The 18,282-nt window shown below is 42.5% G+C and overlaps 1 protein-coding gene across 1 annotated transcript in view; it reads right to left on the bottom strand.

The window, feature by feature from the left end:
- ENTREP2 (endosomal transmembrane epsin interactor 2) overlaps nt 1-18,282 on the bottom strand; it is a 1,414,698-nt gene that overhangs the window by 1,016,149 nt on the left and 380,267 nt on the right. Inside the window, exon 2 of the mRNA XM_069222382.1 lies at nt 7,520-7,576. Within this exon, the coding sequence (XP_069078483.1) occupies nt 7,520-7,576 (57 nt within the window). The remainder of the gene's footprint in view (nt 1-7,519; nt 7,577-18,282) is intronic.

Here is an 18,282-nt window from a genome sequence, read left to right as displayed (position 1 = left end):
TCTTCTTGGCAGGATGCAGGTTCTGGTTACATGGTTCTTCTACAGGAAGTGTCTGCGAGATAGAGTGTCTACCCCAAGAAGTGTCTAAAGTCTGTGGTTTTGGGTCCTCTTCTTATACCCATTTTGGCCTTTGAAGTAGGCTTACTTCAAAGGAAAAGTCTCACTTGTTTCTGAAATCCTGCCTTGCCCAGGTAAGGCCTCAGACACACGCCAGGGGGTTGAAGTCTGCATTGTGTGAGGGAAGGCACAGCCCTTTCAGGTGTGAGTGACCACTCCCCCCCTCCCTCCTAGCACAGATGGCTCATCAGAATATGCAGGCTACACCCCAGCCCCCTTTGTGTCACTGTCTGGAGAGAGATGCAAAAAGCCCAACTGTCAAACTAACCCAGACAGGGAATCCACAAACAGGCAGAGTCACAAAAATGGTTCAAGCAAGAAAATGCCCACTTTCTAAAAGTGCCATTTTCAAACACACAATCTCAAAAAAAACTTTACTAAAAGATTAATTTTTAAATTGTGAGTTCAGAGGTCCCAAACTCCACATGTCTTGCTGCTCTCAAAGGGAATCTACGCTTTAATCATGTTTAAAGGCAGCCTCCAGGTTAACCTATGGGAGAGATAGGCCTTGCAACAGTGAAAACCAAATTTGTCAGTATTTCACTGTCAGGACATATAAAAAACATTAGTATATGTCCTACCTTAACCATACACTGCACCCTGCCCAGGGGGCTACCTAGGGCCTACCTTAGGGGTGTCTTATATGTAGGAAAAGAGAAGGGTTAGGCCTGGCAAGTGAGGACACTTGCCAAGTCGAATTTACAGTTTAAAAACTGCACACACAGACACTGCAGTGGCAGATCTGAATCATGATTACAGGGCTACTTATGTGGGTGGCACAAGCAGTGCTGCAGGCCTACTAGTAGAATTTGGTTTACAGGCCCTGGGCACCTCTAGTGGACTTTACTAGGGACTTACTAGAAAATCAAATATGCCAATCATGGATAAACCAATCAAAAGTACAATTAACACAGAGAGGATATGCACTTTAGCACTGGTTAGCAGTGGTAAAGTGCTCAGAGTTCAAAAGCCAACAAAACCAGGTCAGGAAAAATAGGAGGAAGGAGGCAAAATGTTTGGGGATGACCCTGCAAAAAGGGCCAGGTCCAACAAGGTGGGTGTTAGGAGTGTGTCTAAAACATATAATTTCTAATCTGACTTTTTAAAAATAAAACAGATGATCCTGTATCTCACAATAACCAAGCTTAAAGTAATCTCACTGGATGTGCTTTTATTGGTTTACTTCTTCAGCCCTGCAACAGCTTCTGTCTACTGGTCTACATGCCGTCTACAGAAATCAAAATTAATGATATTAGATTTCCCACACTCTTCAACATTCAATGGGAAGGAAGAACTTCAAACTTAATTTTGCAGTCTTCTTATTGAGCCATTAATGCTTCCTTAAAAGTATTTATCTTGTCTGTCAATCATTGACTGAGTGCCTCAGTGACTATAGTTATATGTCCTTGGTTTACATTATAAAGGCATACTCATTATTTATTCCATATTCACCTTGAGCACAGACTTTTACGACTTGCAGTTTAAATTCTCAAGTTCTGTCAGTCATATCTATGCCATGTCATTCAAATATTATGTTTTCCACCTACTAATTACGTAGCTGTCGTTATTTTGAATTTGCCATTTGCTATCATCGATTTGTTTTTCGCCTAAAGCATTCCTTTTTTTCTATGAGTGCAAAGTAATAGCAGACTTTTAAATGGAATTTAGAACCCGATGTCCCTGTTGTCGGCTCTACTCAATCTTCCTTACTTGCATTCTATCAGATCCTTTTGTTTCCTGTGTGTCATGTTATTTGGTTATATTCAAACAAAACTTTTGTAACAACCGCATGTAATGTACATAGTCATGTATGCCTTTTTCTCCTGAGGCTACAACAGATTGATATATATAAAACCACAGCTGCATTTCTTTAAGCAGAGTATAGCTGCATAGCACTTTCTAATAGTAGGTGAATCAATTACAGTCGATCAAAGATACTATGCATTATTGACCACTGCAATTGTTTTGATCTGTGTAAAAGTTTAAAAGATTCACAGGTTATGTAATAAGGTTTAATAACAATGTGTAATACAATGGGGAACTCAAACACTTGTTCAAGCAAAAGCAATGCATAGTGTAAAATCTGAAAGTAGCTCAAGATGTCTATGAGTTTTGAGAGTCATTCCATAAACAGTTTGACACTTGACCTATATCTTAGATCACTAAATGTTTTTCTAAGAGTAAATTTGTTTTTTTGTCATCAGTAGTTGCCAGTGACACTAGAAATAGCAGCAACTAGACAAATGTTTTGCCCACTAGTGTCTAGCTTTCATCCAACCAATCCTTCAATCAATTTCATGTCTTGGTAAATTTACACTGATTTCTTTGTTGATGTATTGTTCTAGTGCTAGACTAGCGCTCAACAATTAAAATCATGGGAGCTATTTTACTTCTTTAATCTCAGTAGTGAAGTGCGTACATCATAGTGCAAAACTGCTATGTCTGTCTTCCATTTTGATCTTTCAGGTACATATGTTAAATACTTGTTGTCAGAGAGTGGGTTATTAATCTGGGAAGAGGGGCCTAACCAATTTAACAAACACACCAATGTTAGATCATGACACTGTACTAAGAGAAATTATGCTGTAACCCTGGCAGCTGAGGCACAAGCAGCAGCCAATACTCAAGATCCTTGTGTGTTATTTTAAGCAGCAAAACAACTTTTAGGTAAACCAACAACACAATATAATCCCTAACGCAATTTAGAAAGTTAGAGAAAAAAACAATAAGTAAAAATGTGCAAGCTTCCTAAAAACAAATAAGGGTAATAAGAAAAAGAAGAGATTAATTTTTAAACTTTTAAGGGAAAATGTCAAAGATACACATAGGAACAATGACAAGCTAAGGGTCACTTTCAATCTAGGTGCAATACCCCAAAACAACCTAACCAGCAAATGTTTCTGCCTCAGAAGGCCTAGAGGTCAGAGGCAGAGTCAGTAGCCTTCTTTGATGGTACAGTTTATGGCTTGCGCTCTTCCTGGTGCTCTTATAGTGACTCTGACTTTTATGTCCGTGTACCAGCAACTAGATGTTTGGGGACGCTTACAGCAGCTACACTTCCTGGTTGCCTGCAGGAGACAGAAGCCCCTCAGTTTTTTCTTACAGATGCTTTTTCCCATGTGCAGGAATGTGCCATGTTGGTGGTGAAGTGCTAGTCTTAAACTACATGAGTGGTTCTAAACCTGTGGTCCTTGGACCCCTGAGGGGCTACAACCCCTACTCAGAGGGTCTTTAATTATTTAGAAAATTAAATAATATTAGTAGATTAATAAAGTACATATGGATTATCAAGCAAAATGGAAATTTTAAAAAGTTAAAACACGTTATTAAAAGAGAGCACATAAAAGATAATAATATGCTAGAGTCTAGAATATCACTTCCCACCCCAGGGTCTAAACAACATATAAAACACCATTGTTTTTTTGTTTTTTTTAAAGCTGAGATCTTGTAGGAGTCCCGGGACCACTGTTTTTTTGTTTTTAAATGCATATTGGCTCCTCTATATGGGGCACCCTACAACATTACCACCACTCTGAATTGGCTCACCTCAAATGTCTGTTTCTCCAACAGAGCTTTTAAGCACAGGATTAGTACAGTGCAATCCACACTGAGCTGGAGAGTGACAAATTATTTTTTCTCATGTTGCTGTCAGCAAGTCAAAGATGCTCTTTCCTATGTGAGTCTGACTCCCACAGGAGCAAGCTGGCCAAAGGGGAAAAAGCCCTCAGGGCCAATCAGAACCCTGTATTTTTAAAAATTGGGCTAGAGGGTCTCTTGCGAAAGTCCAGATATACAAATATTTTTAAACCTTAATTTCTCAAAATCTACTGAATGGATTTACATCAAATCACAAAAAGCACAATCTGTGGTCCAAGATCTAGCTTCCTGTAAATTTTTGGTGAATTTTCATTCAGAAGTTTCCTGCCTAAAAAAGTCTATTGAAAATGTGAAGGGAGTTTGCATTTCAGTAGCCCCCTTTTTGGTGGCCCTTGTTTGACAGCCCCTGTTTGCTTGGGGCTTGAGAAGTTTGCCAGACCCAGTTGGATGGGGTTCCTGGGGACAAAATCAGCCCGCGGGTAGGGGGGGCACGTGCGCCTGCCCTTAATATTAATTCCAGGTCACAGGAGATGAGGCCCTCCGCCTCCTAAAACATTGTTGCACTAGGCCAGAGGGGGGAGGAGGCCCCCCTCTGGGCCAAAATTAGCCTATGGAGGGGAACTGCAATCCCCCACCCAAGGGCTGAAACCAGCTTGGGTGTAGGGCCTTAAAAATTACACTCGCCCCAGGGGATGTAGTCCCTGGGGCCAAAACCATCCCTAGGAGAGGGGCCTCATGCATGCCCTCCCCTTTATTTTAAAGCGTGGCCCTAGGGGGTAGGGTCCCGAGGGCCTAACAAGGCTTGGGGAGGGGACACATGGCCAGGTCCTGCAGATAACCCCCTTAGCAAGGCAGAGGTTTGCATTTATGTATGGTAAATAAGCAATACTTTTCATTAAAAAAACAACAGATTTTTTAAAACTCTTAGACATATATTGAAAAAAACAAAGGTTAAAGTAATATTATAATTAGGTGAATATCTCAGTGATAACACTAACGTTTTGAACCAAAAAACCCACAGCAATTCATCAGTTATACTTCTCATCACTAACTATAACTTGCGCCCTCACCATGCAGTGCTTATTATCTCACAAATGACATCACTCATAACATGTTCTATTACATAATTTATGATATCACAAATTAGTGTGTGTGGTTTTGCCCTCATTTTTTCCTGAGACAGGTCAGAATATAGAGTACTCTTTGATTGAGTGTTGGCCTTCCAGCATTAGAAGAGGTTTTCAACAATTAAGTATAAATGAAGGAAATCACTGCAGATTTACAAAGCACAAACTGGTTACAGATCTTGTCAGTGTCCCAGAAGTCACAGCTCAGCTCAACTGTGAAAACAATGTGTCCCTATGATCCATATTTAGACGAGGACAAGGTGGTACAGTTTCAGTATCTTATGCTGCTTTAGTGCAAAGCCTTATTAACTGCAATACAACTCATTCTGCAATAGAACATATTAAAACATTATACCATAAACATATGACATAGCCCCCCTACCGACAACGAGCAAAATTATATTTTCTTTAAAACAGTTCCTATGCCAACAAATAGATTTGTTGTTAAATTCCCTCAGCCTGCTTTATAAACTGATGGTTTACTCAGTATTGAAATATATTACGTATTTTTCACTTATAGAAAGAGATGTACTTATGTTAAACAATTGTACTGTTGTTTGCAGGACGTCTCAAATATTTAGGCATTTCTGTTTTAAAGATTTTTGATGGATACAACTGAATACAGAAATATGTTAATGTGTGCATGCTTGAGGGAATCCTGTCCATCTCCACATGCTTTTCTGAGCTCCAAGGCTTTCTTTCATGTAGTATTCAACATGTGCTACCCATAAGGTGAATGTACCTAGGTCAGACATGGTGAATGCACACGTTTCAGTGCAATAACTGCAAAATGTTTTGTGGAACTCTGTATAATGCTACAGCCTTGAACCATGTGTCCCAACCTGCAAGCTCCAGCTGATTGTGAAGAAATTGTGCAACACATGGCCTGAACTCCTATGTTAAATCCAAACTAGTGAGGGATGGATTGCTTGAATTAATCTCAGGCACTGGCAACTAGTCTGGGCAGCATCTCACTCGCCATGCCACCTCAAATTAGTCCCAGACATATGTGAATCAGCCTTGGTCTTTCTCTAATAGGAACAGTCCAACCTGAATTGCCAAGTGCGGGGGTTGTGGCATGAGTAATACTACTGGCAGACAGTCATGTTAGAACAGTATATTAAAAGGTGTATGCATAAGGTCAACTGAACAGCTCAGCAGCACTTTGAAGATGTTGGGGCCTTATAAAGTTAAAATAAGTAAGGAGGGAGTGAGACAGGGCAGGGAGTAGTGGGGGCATCATGGTGGTGGGGAGAGGAGTATGAATGGAGCACAAATGGAAACGTAAAAAAGATGTGTGTGCAAAGTGTAAGTAAGGAATCAAGTGGCACAGCAGTATATTGGTACATTGCCGCAACCAGGTACTAGTTTAAAAAGAAAAAAAAGGAAATCACAGGGAAGGATGGATGAGAGGCAAACGGTGGGGCTAGGGGGCAAAATCGCGGGGGAAAGCAAGGAAACACAAGCACTCTCATGAAGTGCTGAATACATATTTGAACGGTCCCCTTAAGTATGCAATGGACCGAAACAGCTCATCCAATCAGAACACTGTGAAACCAAAATGCTCCTGGGTGGGGAAAACATAAAGGGAGGAAAGTCATTGAATCAAGAGCAAACCGGCGATAGACCACAAAATCATCCAAAGTTGAGCACGGGGCTGACCCAGACCTACCCTGTACTGGAAGCTATAGGTCTGCCTGCATAGCTAACTGTAGACGAGACCTAATTAATGCCTTGTTATTCTATTAATAATGTCAAATTGATATGGCAAGACCAATCTTTTTTAATCCTCACTGACAAAGCGATTCATCCATATAATGGTGGAAAAGCAGTGTCATCTGAAACTCAGCCAAATTTCACAGCAGTTCTGACAACTTGGAAAATAGAACACGTTTTCCTACAGAATGAAACGTGGGTGATACAATGACTGGTTTCTGATACTGCAGGCTTTTAAATGTATTCATTAAAGCACAAACAACTCGCACTCATTACTCTATAGCTGGGTATTTGTCAGGCATACCACCGTGCGCTATATTTAGGCATACTAACCTTTCTTGCAATTTTTCTTTCTTGCAATTTTTATAATCCCAAGTTACATCATGTGATTTACCAAGACTTTTAAATATATTTTACTTTGTCGGAAGCTTTCAATTAATGTGTTGGACGAAATGATGGTGTGAAAGAATATCACAAATCAGAAATACGTCTAAAATGGATTACAAGAAAATGGTTCTCCGGTGTATTAGCTCCTATCAAATCTAATGAGGTTTCGCATTTCTTTCCTGAATCACACACGGAAGAAGCTAATTAGACAGCTATGCTGCGAGTCCTAATTGGCATCTGACATAATGCAATATCAAAGCTCTTTAAGACTAATGTTGAAAGAGTCATCATCTAGATTACTCTGAAGATTAGGTGCAATAGTCAGACCTGTGAAAACCGTACTTCCTTCCGTTTCCTCGTTCTCAAATGATCTTGTATTAGGCGTGGAACGCAGACTGCAGCCGGCCAATACTGCTTTCATATTACAAAGAGTTAAAACAATCAAAAAGCATATCCCTTATAACACCTCATTCTTGTACATCCTATTTCTGTTCCTGGAACATCAGGCAGTGCAACAATGACCTCACATATAAAATCTCATTGGCAAGCCCAAAACAGTGTTGACTTTGTCTTACCACAAGCGAGAGAGGTCGTTTCCAAGACACGACGCCGATCAAGCCTGAGAGCAGCACCTGGAAACAGAACAAAAAGGTCATGAAAGAGTCGCACAAAGAAATCCGACGTGTAATAACATAACAGCATGCAGGAAACAATGTTATTTGGCATCATATACCAAATATCTTGTAAGTCTCAGCGCTCCAAGACGTCATAAGGATGTCAGCCATTGAGAAACATAGAAATCCGTCAAGGAATGAACAAAGGCGTGGCCAAAGAGCACGCCATCCTGCTCTAATGCATCTTAAAGCACACAGTACGCTGGGGTTCGTTTATTTATATTCATAAATGAATGTACTGTCTCTATTTTTGATTCTTAAATAAAATAAATGAAAGAAAAACATACGTGCGTGTGTCTCATATTCTCGGGCGAGGGGTGGAGAGAACAGTCTAGTAAGTATATATAGATAACTCGCAGTGACAAGTAAGAAGCTTTTTCAGTGATGAGGCACCATTGGTCAGTCCTCAAGACGGAGCAGCTGCTGATGGGGGCTGGTCAGATTCACATTCCTGCCATTCTGATGCTACACATTGCGGACAAAGCCATGGCCCCCTTGGTTAGGTGGGGGGCCTGGGAAAGGTTCCTGTGATGTTTGGCAAACGCCAACAAATGGCAATATGTGTCGGTATGCTGTGGTGAGAGGTTATTTCCAAATGCCCAACATTATTAGACACTCAGAAATAAACACGTTTGTTAAGAAATTGAATCAATCAATGCAAAATAATTTGAAAATGGAAGATATACAATATCCATACCATCAAGCATGGCTTGCTGCAACTAGCCAATACTGAGTTATTTGCCAGGGATAGCATGCAATTCTCTGAGGTCTGGCCTCAATTTATTTCTACTTATGGTCTGAGGAGCCATCACAAAACAAGGAAAAATCACTGATGGGGGAGGGTATTAGCATTAGTGAATTTCTTGACCTCTGGCGAAAAATGCCAGAAAAACACACTGTTCTCCAGGAGGACACTTGTGTGCCCTACTGCTACTATCTTCACAAGGGCTATGTTGAGAGGTGATGCTGGCTACACGACTGGCTGGAGGAAGGCTGACCTCTTGGTGCTCCTGGTCTTTGAGCAGTACTTTGGGTACTCCTGAGGTTACTTTGGGGCAGGCTCAAGAGATTACAAGGCTGGTCTGGCAGAGACTATGGGGGTCATTCCGACTCCCGCCGGCGGCGGTAACCGCACGCCCGGCGGGAGCCGCCGAATGACCGCACTGCGGTCAAATGACCGTGGCGGCCATTCTGGCTTTCCCGCTGGGCTGGCGGGCGACCGCCAGAAGGCCGCCCGCCGGCCCAGCGGGAAAGCGCTTTCAACGAGGAAGCCGGCTCCGAATGGAGCCGGCGGAGTTGAAGGCGTGCGACGGGTGCAGTGGCACCCGTCGCGATTTTCAGTGTCTGCTTGGCAGACACTGAAAATCAATGTGGGGCCCTGTTAGGGGGCCCCTGCACTGCCCATGCCATTGGCATGGGCAGTGCAGGGGCCCCCAGGGGCCCCACAACACCTGTTATCGCCATCCTGTTCCTGGCGGTGTAAACCGCCAGGAACAGGATGGCGGTCGGAATCCCCATGGCGGCGGAGGATTCCCTGGGGCAGCGGGAAACCGGCGGGACACCGCCGGTTTCCCGTTTCTGACCGCGGCGTGCCCATGGAAGCACCGCCAGCCTGTTGGCGGTGCTTCCGCGGTCGTTGGCCCTGGCGGTCGGTGACCGCCAGGGTCAGAATGACCCCCTATGTGCTATGTGGTTTCTTAGAGGCTATCTGGAAAATATATTGCTATGGAGAATGTGTTGCACTATATCAGCATGACTGTTCTTGGCAATCTATGTCGGTTTGGTTATCAGTCCCGCCTGCCCCATGGCAAATGTAAATAGAAAATGTGTGGAATTTGAGTAATATCTGTTTACAAATGTTTTGTTATTCTGCTTTCACATAATGAGTCAGTACCATTGTTGTACCATGCATTTGTATGAAGTAAACTTTGCTATGTTCTGACCCAACGTAAGTGTCATTACTTTTTTCTGGGAAGGAAAGCAAGATGGAGTGAGAAAGGAGGACATATCCCACCAACCAAGAGGCAAGGAGAGTCGGTAGTGGTGCATGTGCCTAGCAGCATTTATGGTAAGCCACCTATCATAATATTACTAAAGTCCTGTTATCAGGAAGAGCTTGGGGGCGGAGTTGAAAGTGATGGTGATTTATGGACTATTGCAGACTTCAAGGGGTTCTCTGTTCTAACGAAAGAGTTTTCAGGGCTAGTTCCTTAACTGCAACCCTGGGCAAGGTAAAGAAACGGTCAAGTATCTAGGGGAACGGTCCGTAGATAAACACTGGTTGATCTCAATGCTTTGATTGGTTGTATTTACGAACTGCTTTCTCCTGCCTGCAATGTCAGAAGCATTGCTAGGTTGTACCTTCAAAGTGCTTCCACAAAGTGCAGATTAATGTTCTAAAGAACAGACTCAACTTCCATCTCGTGTGGAGTATGAAGCTGGGCGTCTGTGGAATACAACACACTATCATTCCAATACTTTTCATATATTATTTTTTCACTTTGCAATAAAGCTATATGGTTTGGAAGATTGATTGTTGACATCCCAAGCAATTCAATACAGTTATTTCCCCTCTCTTAAACTGGATTTTAATAATATCTTGGAACTTGTTTTACATAACTTTGCAACACACATTATTGATGGAAAGAGGCCAAACGACACAAATGCTGACTCTAGAACTTACAGTAGCTATATATGGCAATGCAAACAGTGGCGACTCCTTCGCTATGCAAATACGTAATGCTGCAAAATCCAAAATGTTGTAACTGATTTCTGCAATATCACCGATTTCAGAGCCAAGAAGGCAATATTAGACAGTTAACTTTAGGGACGTCATCCACGAGCGAGCATATCCTTCTAAGAAGTGCCAAATGTTGGCCATTTCTCCTGGGGTAGGTTTGGCATTTCTTTCTCCTAAAGTTCCAAAACTCCTTGCACCAGCTATTATTAGGTGATCTGAGGATTTGGGCTTTCTGTTACCAGTATAATTTCAAAAGAGCTACTGTTTACGCAATGCTATCATAATTCCTAGGTACGTTTATTAGACAACACCTTTAATGTATTCTGTTGAAATTGCGCAATCGGATGTTCAGAATTCCGAGTTTCATAACTCAGACTAATATTGTTTTCAAGTGCACCTTTGTTCCCCAGATATATCACAGCAGCTAAAAGTCACAAAAATATATTTTGATAAACTATCATAAAGGATAATACCTAGAGATATAGCATTTCAGAAATATGTCTCTACAAGTAAGATACTAGTTTGCTTTATCTCCATTGTATGACCAGGGTTCTAACCACATAAGCATCACCTCTTCAAATAAGCACTTTTGTGATATCAATAATTCCCATATGTGGGAAATAACTGTGTTCGTTTTGCATTATGTTTGCTTGACTCAGACATGCGATTTGCATAAGAGACAAAACAAGTTTAAAATCCCAACACAGTGTCAGTCTTCCTCAGTTAATGTCTGTCACTCATTCTGTCATCATTCATTGGGATAACTTTCTTTATTCTCACCTTCCAATAGCCCCTTAAAAAGAATAAGGTTGGATGGTTTAAAATGAGCTGCACAATGTTTTAATGTATTTAGTTTTATATAAATCTGTGCAAAAACTAGTACATGGTGTGAAGAAAAAAAATAATTTAAATGGACCAAGCCACAAATTTAAGGGTTAATAACAGTTCATTTAACATTGAAGCTCACCTGACTGTCAGGCCCTTTGACTACACTGCTCCAACACCAACATCATACACCCATTGCTCAATGAATGTGATATTTATGATTCTTGTGATGTACCACAACACAAAGCCCAAATAACACAATTACCGAAACATATAAACACCAAAGGACTCCAATTCCATTTACTGTGACTCCATTCTCCGAATGAAACATCAGAGCCATGTCGAAAGACCACGAAACAGCCAGCAATCCTAGAAGGCCAAACTTCTTGTTTCAAAGTACCACAAATGATTGCCTTGATGATATTTTGATTGTAAAAAAAATGTTTTTTTAATTTGTGAGGATGTGTGTCCCACTCAAGTAATGAATGCCCCAAATTGTGCTATAGTAAAGTACAATACAGTTTCAGTCATTTAAATCTGGGTTCAATCCCTGGTAGCTATGGCACGGAGCAGGCAGGCTTAACTTAGGAAAATGTGTAAAGTACTTAGCAACACTAGAACGGTCAAAAAGACAAAACATAATAGAAGAAAAATGACACCAAAAAACTAAAGTCCAGTCAGTGGCACCAGGTATATGATCAATGTTTATGGTAAACAGTGCCAGGAAAAAGTAAAGTGTCATCCAGAAATCACTGTTTGCAGTTGACCCGGCCCAAGGTGCAGTTACCCTGGCATTAGGTTTTCGTGGATGGGACATCTGTCACCGCTGTGACGGAGTAACCTGTCAGCCGACTTTTGAATCAGGCCCTTAGTCTTGTTTTATGGAAACTTAAATAATTCAGTGGGGCAAGGAGGAAGGCTGTATCTGAGAAAGTCCTCTTAAAGTTGGATAGCCACAGGATAACCTCCCTCTGAAGCCACTGGTTCTGGCAGGAAAAGCTCAGAGAGAAAAAAAGTCAAACTTCACAGCCACCAAATTCCTCTTGTCATGTACATACTTTTTGCACCTTCATGCGGTTAGGTTTTCGACCTTTGGCCTTCGTTTCATATTTGGAGCAAGAAATCTTCCAGCAGAGCAAACCGGAACCTGTGTTTGATAAAGTCCTCTTTAAATCCGACCCCTTCTTTGCAATGTTACACTGAACCTTCATAGGTCTCAGAAGTCTACAAATCTCATAAGTCCCAACAGTTGATGCTTTCTGGAGCAGTTCTTCTTAGTCACTTTTAAGGCTCCCAGGACCTCAGGGACAGCATTAAGGGGCTATGACACACTCCAGAAGTGACCACCAGCAAGGTTCAATAAAGGTGTGCTGGAAATGACTATCTCTAGTGTGGCATTCTCACAGATTTTTGCCTTCACTACACTATTTTTGCTTAACCTGTTTTTGTTGGCAGTAGAACTGTACTCCTGCTAATCAATGGTAAAGTGCCTGTGCTCTCCTGTGCAAATGTGGTACAATTGGTATACACCTAATTAGCACATTTCATCTGTATGCACTTCCTAGTAAATGTTACCACATGTACCCAGGGCTTGTAAATTCAATGCCACCCACTAAAATAGCCCTGCAAAAGATGTGTTAGGCCTGTCACATCATCCTTTAGTACAGTTTTAAACTGCTAGTTTGACCTGGCAAAATAACCATTGCCATACCTAAGCCCTCCTTTTTAATACTTATAAGTCGCCCCTAATGTTTGCCCCTAAAGGCTCAGAGAGCAGCATGCATTGTATTTGAAAAGTAGGACATGTACTTGAGCTTTACATGTCCTGGCAATGAAACACCCCAAAGTGGTCTTTCACTAAAGCAAGGCTATCTCTCCCATAAATTAACACTGACTTACCTTACTACGTTAAATATGTGGTAGCTTCAGTTTGGGAACACCCAGAGAAATAATTCTTGCACTCATTTGAATTGTAATTTTAAATCCTCTTTAATGGTACAGTTAGATTTTAAATTACTATTATGGAAACATCACTTCTAGAAAGTTAGAATTTTTCTGCCAAAAAAAATGTGCCTTTCTACCAATGACCAGGGTCACATGACTGTTAATGGCTCTCCTGTGGTGTGATGTGTATTCCTTGCAGACATGTGTCGAAAGGTCCTTTGTTGTGGGAAGAGTGTTCATTTCCTGAGCAGGATGGCTTTGGGGTTTGTACCCAGCTATTCCTGAGCTTCAAAGGATAGACTAAGGTCTGTACCCAGACCCTTCCTAACTTGAGAAGATGTCTGTCTTTTCACTGGCAAATGCAGCCCAAACATGGGTCTAATTGTTTTGCTCCCCGAGACAGAGTGCAGTCAAACCCAGGAAAAATGAAAGAACTGTCAAGAATCATTTTAGGGTTAGACAAAGGAGGTGTTGCCCATACGCAAGCTGGCACGGGGTGCAAAAGAAGCACCTCGGAACCTCTCATGAGAACACTCCTTGACCTGTGGAAAATCAGAAGAAGGACTCTCCTGCTACTTAAAACCTGTAGGAAGACTGGGTAGGCTTGCCTTGAGCCCAGGACCCCAAAAGTGTCTTGAAAGACCAGTTGTCTGAACTCCTATTAAAGCAACAGGGACACAGCAAGCTTCCAGATTCCTTTCCAGCAACTGCACAGCTGGCAAATACCTACTTGGCATGTCTGAACCCTGCTGCTGGCCTCTGCTAGAGTTATCAATAACCCCGAAGAGGTGCACTCCAGGGCGTGGACCCTTGCCCGGTGTTAGTGTGTACCCCTCCAACCCTAAAACTGCTAGAAATGGACTCAAGATGATAGGCTCAGGGCTCTTCTAGTTGAAAAGTACCATCCCTGGACTGCTCATGAACATGAGCGGAATTCCCAAAGTCAATGTGGGACCCACATCCAACCGCCGACACAGTTTTCCTGGGTACAGACCCTGGACTTCACTGCCTAGAGCTCTTCAAGTTGACAACGACTGCCCCATATGACCCGCCAAGGAGAAGTTCTGATTGTCGACCAACTTATTGCATCAACAACCACCGCACCACCAATGTGAGTTCCAACAAAGGCCTGTGGCTTTAGTAACCTGCTGTTGACAAGCCCCTCTCCGGATCCAGACGATGAGTCCCTTCTTGTGTGAAAATTAGAATAGGCTAGATAGTAATCTTCCCACCTGGATGAACCTGGTTCCCTATCTGACCCGTATTCCATTGTGGTCAGCCTTAACTGATGACTTTGACCCATTCCAGCACAGCCAGATAACTGAAATTGGTGCTGTGTGCTTTTAGGCACTAATTCTACTACAAACTTTAAAAATTAATATCTCCCATTCTATGTATTGATTTTTTGTCATTTTGGTGTAATTTTATTAATTAAATTTTTCTCTGCTGTTCTGAATCAGTTTAGATTATTTCCTGTATTGTGTTTTCACTTTATTACTGTTGGAGTGCTGCATAAACACTTTACACATTGTGTCAAAGGGATCACTGTTAGAATATCTGAACTAACAGAATATTGTGTAAAAAATATTGAGGACCAAAATATCGAGAAGGTAAGTGCAAATAGGTAAGTACAGATTTGTTATTTCTAACTCCACATCTACGTACCTTAAAGATATATATATGGTCAAGTTACAACCAGGTGGAGCTACATACAGTAGAAGTTTACTTACCTATTGAAACTTACCTTCACAATATTTTTGTACTCAATATATTCTTGACACCATAGTTTGTCCCACAATATTTTTGGTTCCAATACTCTGTGCAAACACGCCCTCAAAGTTAAGCCTTGCTGTTTTTGTGCCAGGCTTCCAGAAGGTTAAATACAGTTTTTGCTCTTGACCTTTGTGATTCACTCTGACAAGAATTCTGGCTCTCACCCCTCTCAACTAATGACCCAATTTCTGACAAGGTCCAGTTGTAACCTGTCAGCTAATCACTCCATGAAAAAGGCCTTTTTCAGTTTTTGAAGTCCCTGTAGCCACAAACAAGGTCAGCCAACTGACTCCTTGGATTCCACTTCTGAGTCCTGGGTATAAGTGAGAGTAGGTCCAACCATTGAGGTCTTCACAAATTTGCAGATAGCTCATCCAGCCATCTTCGATTTTGCCACAGGCCTGGAAAGGATTCTGAGGGGCTGGGGGTGAGGTGCTACTTTTTTTCAAGCCAGTGTGGTGGGATAATTCTTGGAAACTCCCTAGCCAATGGACAAAAAGCTGCCAAGGGAAACCTTCCCACTTTTGCAACACATCTTGTTCACCTCACTGCAAACTAACCCACAGGCTCCATATTTAAGGAATGGCGCAAGCCGGTGAAAAGGGTGGGCTAGATTAAAAAAATATATATTAGCCAGGTGGGGGTTGTGGTGTGGGAGAAGGGGGTGGTGGTATGATGTTAGGCTGGTTAGAGGCAAAAAAATGCCACTAACCAGCCTAGCGGCATTTTCTAGTGAAAAACCATCCATACCACATGACTTCTGTCTTAGAAAAGACAGGAGTCATGCCCACCACCCCAATGGCCAGCACAGGGGACAAGGGCATGACCATGCACCCTGTACCACAGGGGGCCCCAAGCTGGGCCCCCAAAGTCACTTTAATTAAAAGACAAATACTTACCTCTACTTACCCTACTTACCTGGGATGGGGTCCACCATCCTCCGGTATCCCTATGGTGTGGGTGGGGGTGTTCCTGGGGCATGTGGAGGGCACCTGTAGACCCATTCACAAGTCCCCTAACGCATGATCTGTTCCAGGCATTAAATAATGGTGCAAAGCAAGCTTCTCCTCTCACCCGTACATCATTTTAGCACGGGGGATAGATATGGGGCTATGGGGTTAGCACCATTTTTTAGATGGGAAAGCCTACCTTGCACCTCATTGACACAAGATAGGTTCATGCATCTAAGAAATGGTGCAAACTCAACTATTTTGAAGTTAGATGTGTCTAACATCAAAATATAAATATGAAGTTAGTTTTGCGCCGAACTTGCGTAAAAAAATGACTCAAATTCAGAGCAAATGGAGTATAAATATGCCCCCTAGACTACAGTGCTTGGGTAAAGCTGACTCACATTCTTCCCTCATGCCATACTGCAAGGCCCAAGCCATTGTCTTTGCTCTGAAAGCGGTATTTTACCTTGTCAAAGTAGCACCCACAGGCGAGTTGCAGGCAGGCTAATGCTAATTAGCCTGCAGGATCCTCAGGTAAAGGAACTATAACTGTATATGTATCAAAAAACAACTTTACCAGTGATTTATTGAGTTTTATTTTGAAATAATGTTAAAAACTGTGGTCAATCATCTCTGTAGATCACTTAAAGTCAAAGATACAGAATTAGCTAGGTGCTGTACTTTAGCTTTTTTTGTCAAAAAAACAGCTGCAGCCCTAACAACAAAAATATCATTTGAGGACTTACCACTGTGCAAATTCTCACATGTTACACTTTTAAATACCAAAGTCTATGTATGGGTGGATGTTGGATTTTTTTGCTTATGCAGGGTGATCCCCAAACTTTTTGCCTCCTGCCTCCTATTTTTTCTGACCTGTTGCTGTTGGCTTTTGAACTATCAGCACTTTACCACTGCTAACCAGTGCTAAAGTGCATATGCTCTCTGTGTAAATTGTATGTAATTGGTTTATCCATGATTGGCATATTTGATGTACTAGTAAGTCCCCAGTAAAGTGCACTAGGGGTGCCAGGGCACAAAAGTAGCTCTGTAATCATGTCTCAGACCTGCCATTGCAGTGTCTATGTGCAGTTTTAACTGTAAATTCGACTTGGCAAGTGTACCCACTTGCCAGGCCTAAACCTTCCCTTTTCTTACATGTCAGACTCCCCTAAGGTAGGGCTTAGGTAACCCCAAAGGCAGGGTGCAGTGTATGGTTAAGGTAGGACATATAGTAATGTGTTTTATATGTTCTGACAGTGAAGTATTGCTAAATTCGTTTTACACTGTTGCAAGGTCTGTCCCTCTCATAGGTTAACATGGGGGCTACTTTTAAATCTGATTAAAGTGTAGATTCCCTTTGGGAGTGGATGGACATGTGGAGTTTGGGGTCTCTGAGCTAGCAATTTAAAAATACATCTTTTTGCAAAGTTGATTTTAAGATTGTGTGTTTGAAAATGCCAGTTTTAGAAAGTGAGCATTGTCTTGCTTATACCATTTTTGTGATTCTGCCTGTTTGTGGATTTCCTGTCTGGGTCAGTTTGACAGTTGGGCTGGTTGCACCTCACACTAGACAGTGACACAAAGGGAGCTGGTGTGTAGTCTGCATTTCCTGATGAGCCATCTGTGCTAGGAGGGAGGAGAGGAGTGGTCACTCACACCTGAAAGGGCTGTGCCTGTCCTCACACAATGCCATCTCCAACCCCCTGGTGAGTGTCTGGGGCCTGGCCTGGGCAAGGCAGGATTTCACATTCAGAAGACTTTTCTTTGATGTAGGCCTACTTCAAAGGAGAAATTGGGTATAAGAAGGGCACCCAAAACCACAGACTTTAGAGCACTTCTGGAAACCAAGAGGAACCTCTGCCTGGAGAAGAGCTGAAGAGCTGAGGAAGAAGAGCTGCCCTGCCTGTGACTGTGCTTTGTGGAGCTATCCTGCAGTTGCTGCTTCTGCCAGAGTAAGAGGGCAAAGACTGGACTTTGTGTGCATTCCATCTTGTGAAGAACTCTCCAAGGGCTTGATTTAGAGCTTGCCTCCTGTTGTTTGAAGTCTCAGGGACAGCAAAGACTTCTCTCTGCCAGCACCTGGAGTCTCTGGAGAGACTCCTACTCTGCCCTGTGGTGCCCATCCAGTTCCTGGGACTCTGAAAGGAGAAGCTGGCAGCCTAAGAGGAGGAAATCCATGCACAGAGCGCATTGCGGGGGAAAGATCGACGCAACTCCGATTTGCGGCTGAAGAAGCGTCATGCTGCCGGTTCCGTGGTTGAAAATCGATGCTCGCTGGAAACGCGACCGAAGAATCGATGCACGGAGCTGGAGCGCAGCATCGCTGACGGAGGCTGGGAGATCGCAACCCTCACTGTGGTTTTCTGATCATCGTGCGGCTGGATTTCCGACGCAAGTACCGCTGGGCGTGTAAAAACAACGCAAGTCCT

Source organism: Pleurodeles waltl, chromosome 3_1, assembly GCF_031143425.1.
Source record: "Pleurodeles waltl isolate 20211129_DDA chromosome 3_1, aPleWal1.hap1.20221129, whole genome shotgun sequence".
NCBI classification, from domain to species: domain Eukaryota; kingdom Metazoa; phylum Chordata; class Amphibia; order Caudata; family Salamandridae; genus Pleurodeles; species Pleurodeles waltl.
Note: the sequence above shows the minus strand (reverse complement) of the source record. Positions and strands in the feature narration are given on the sequence as shown.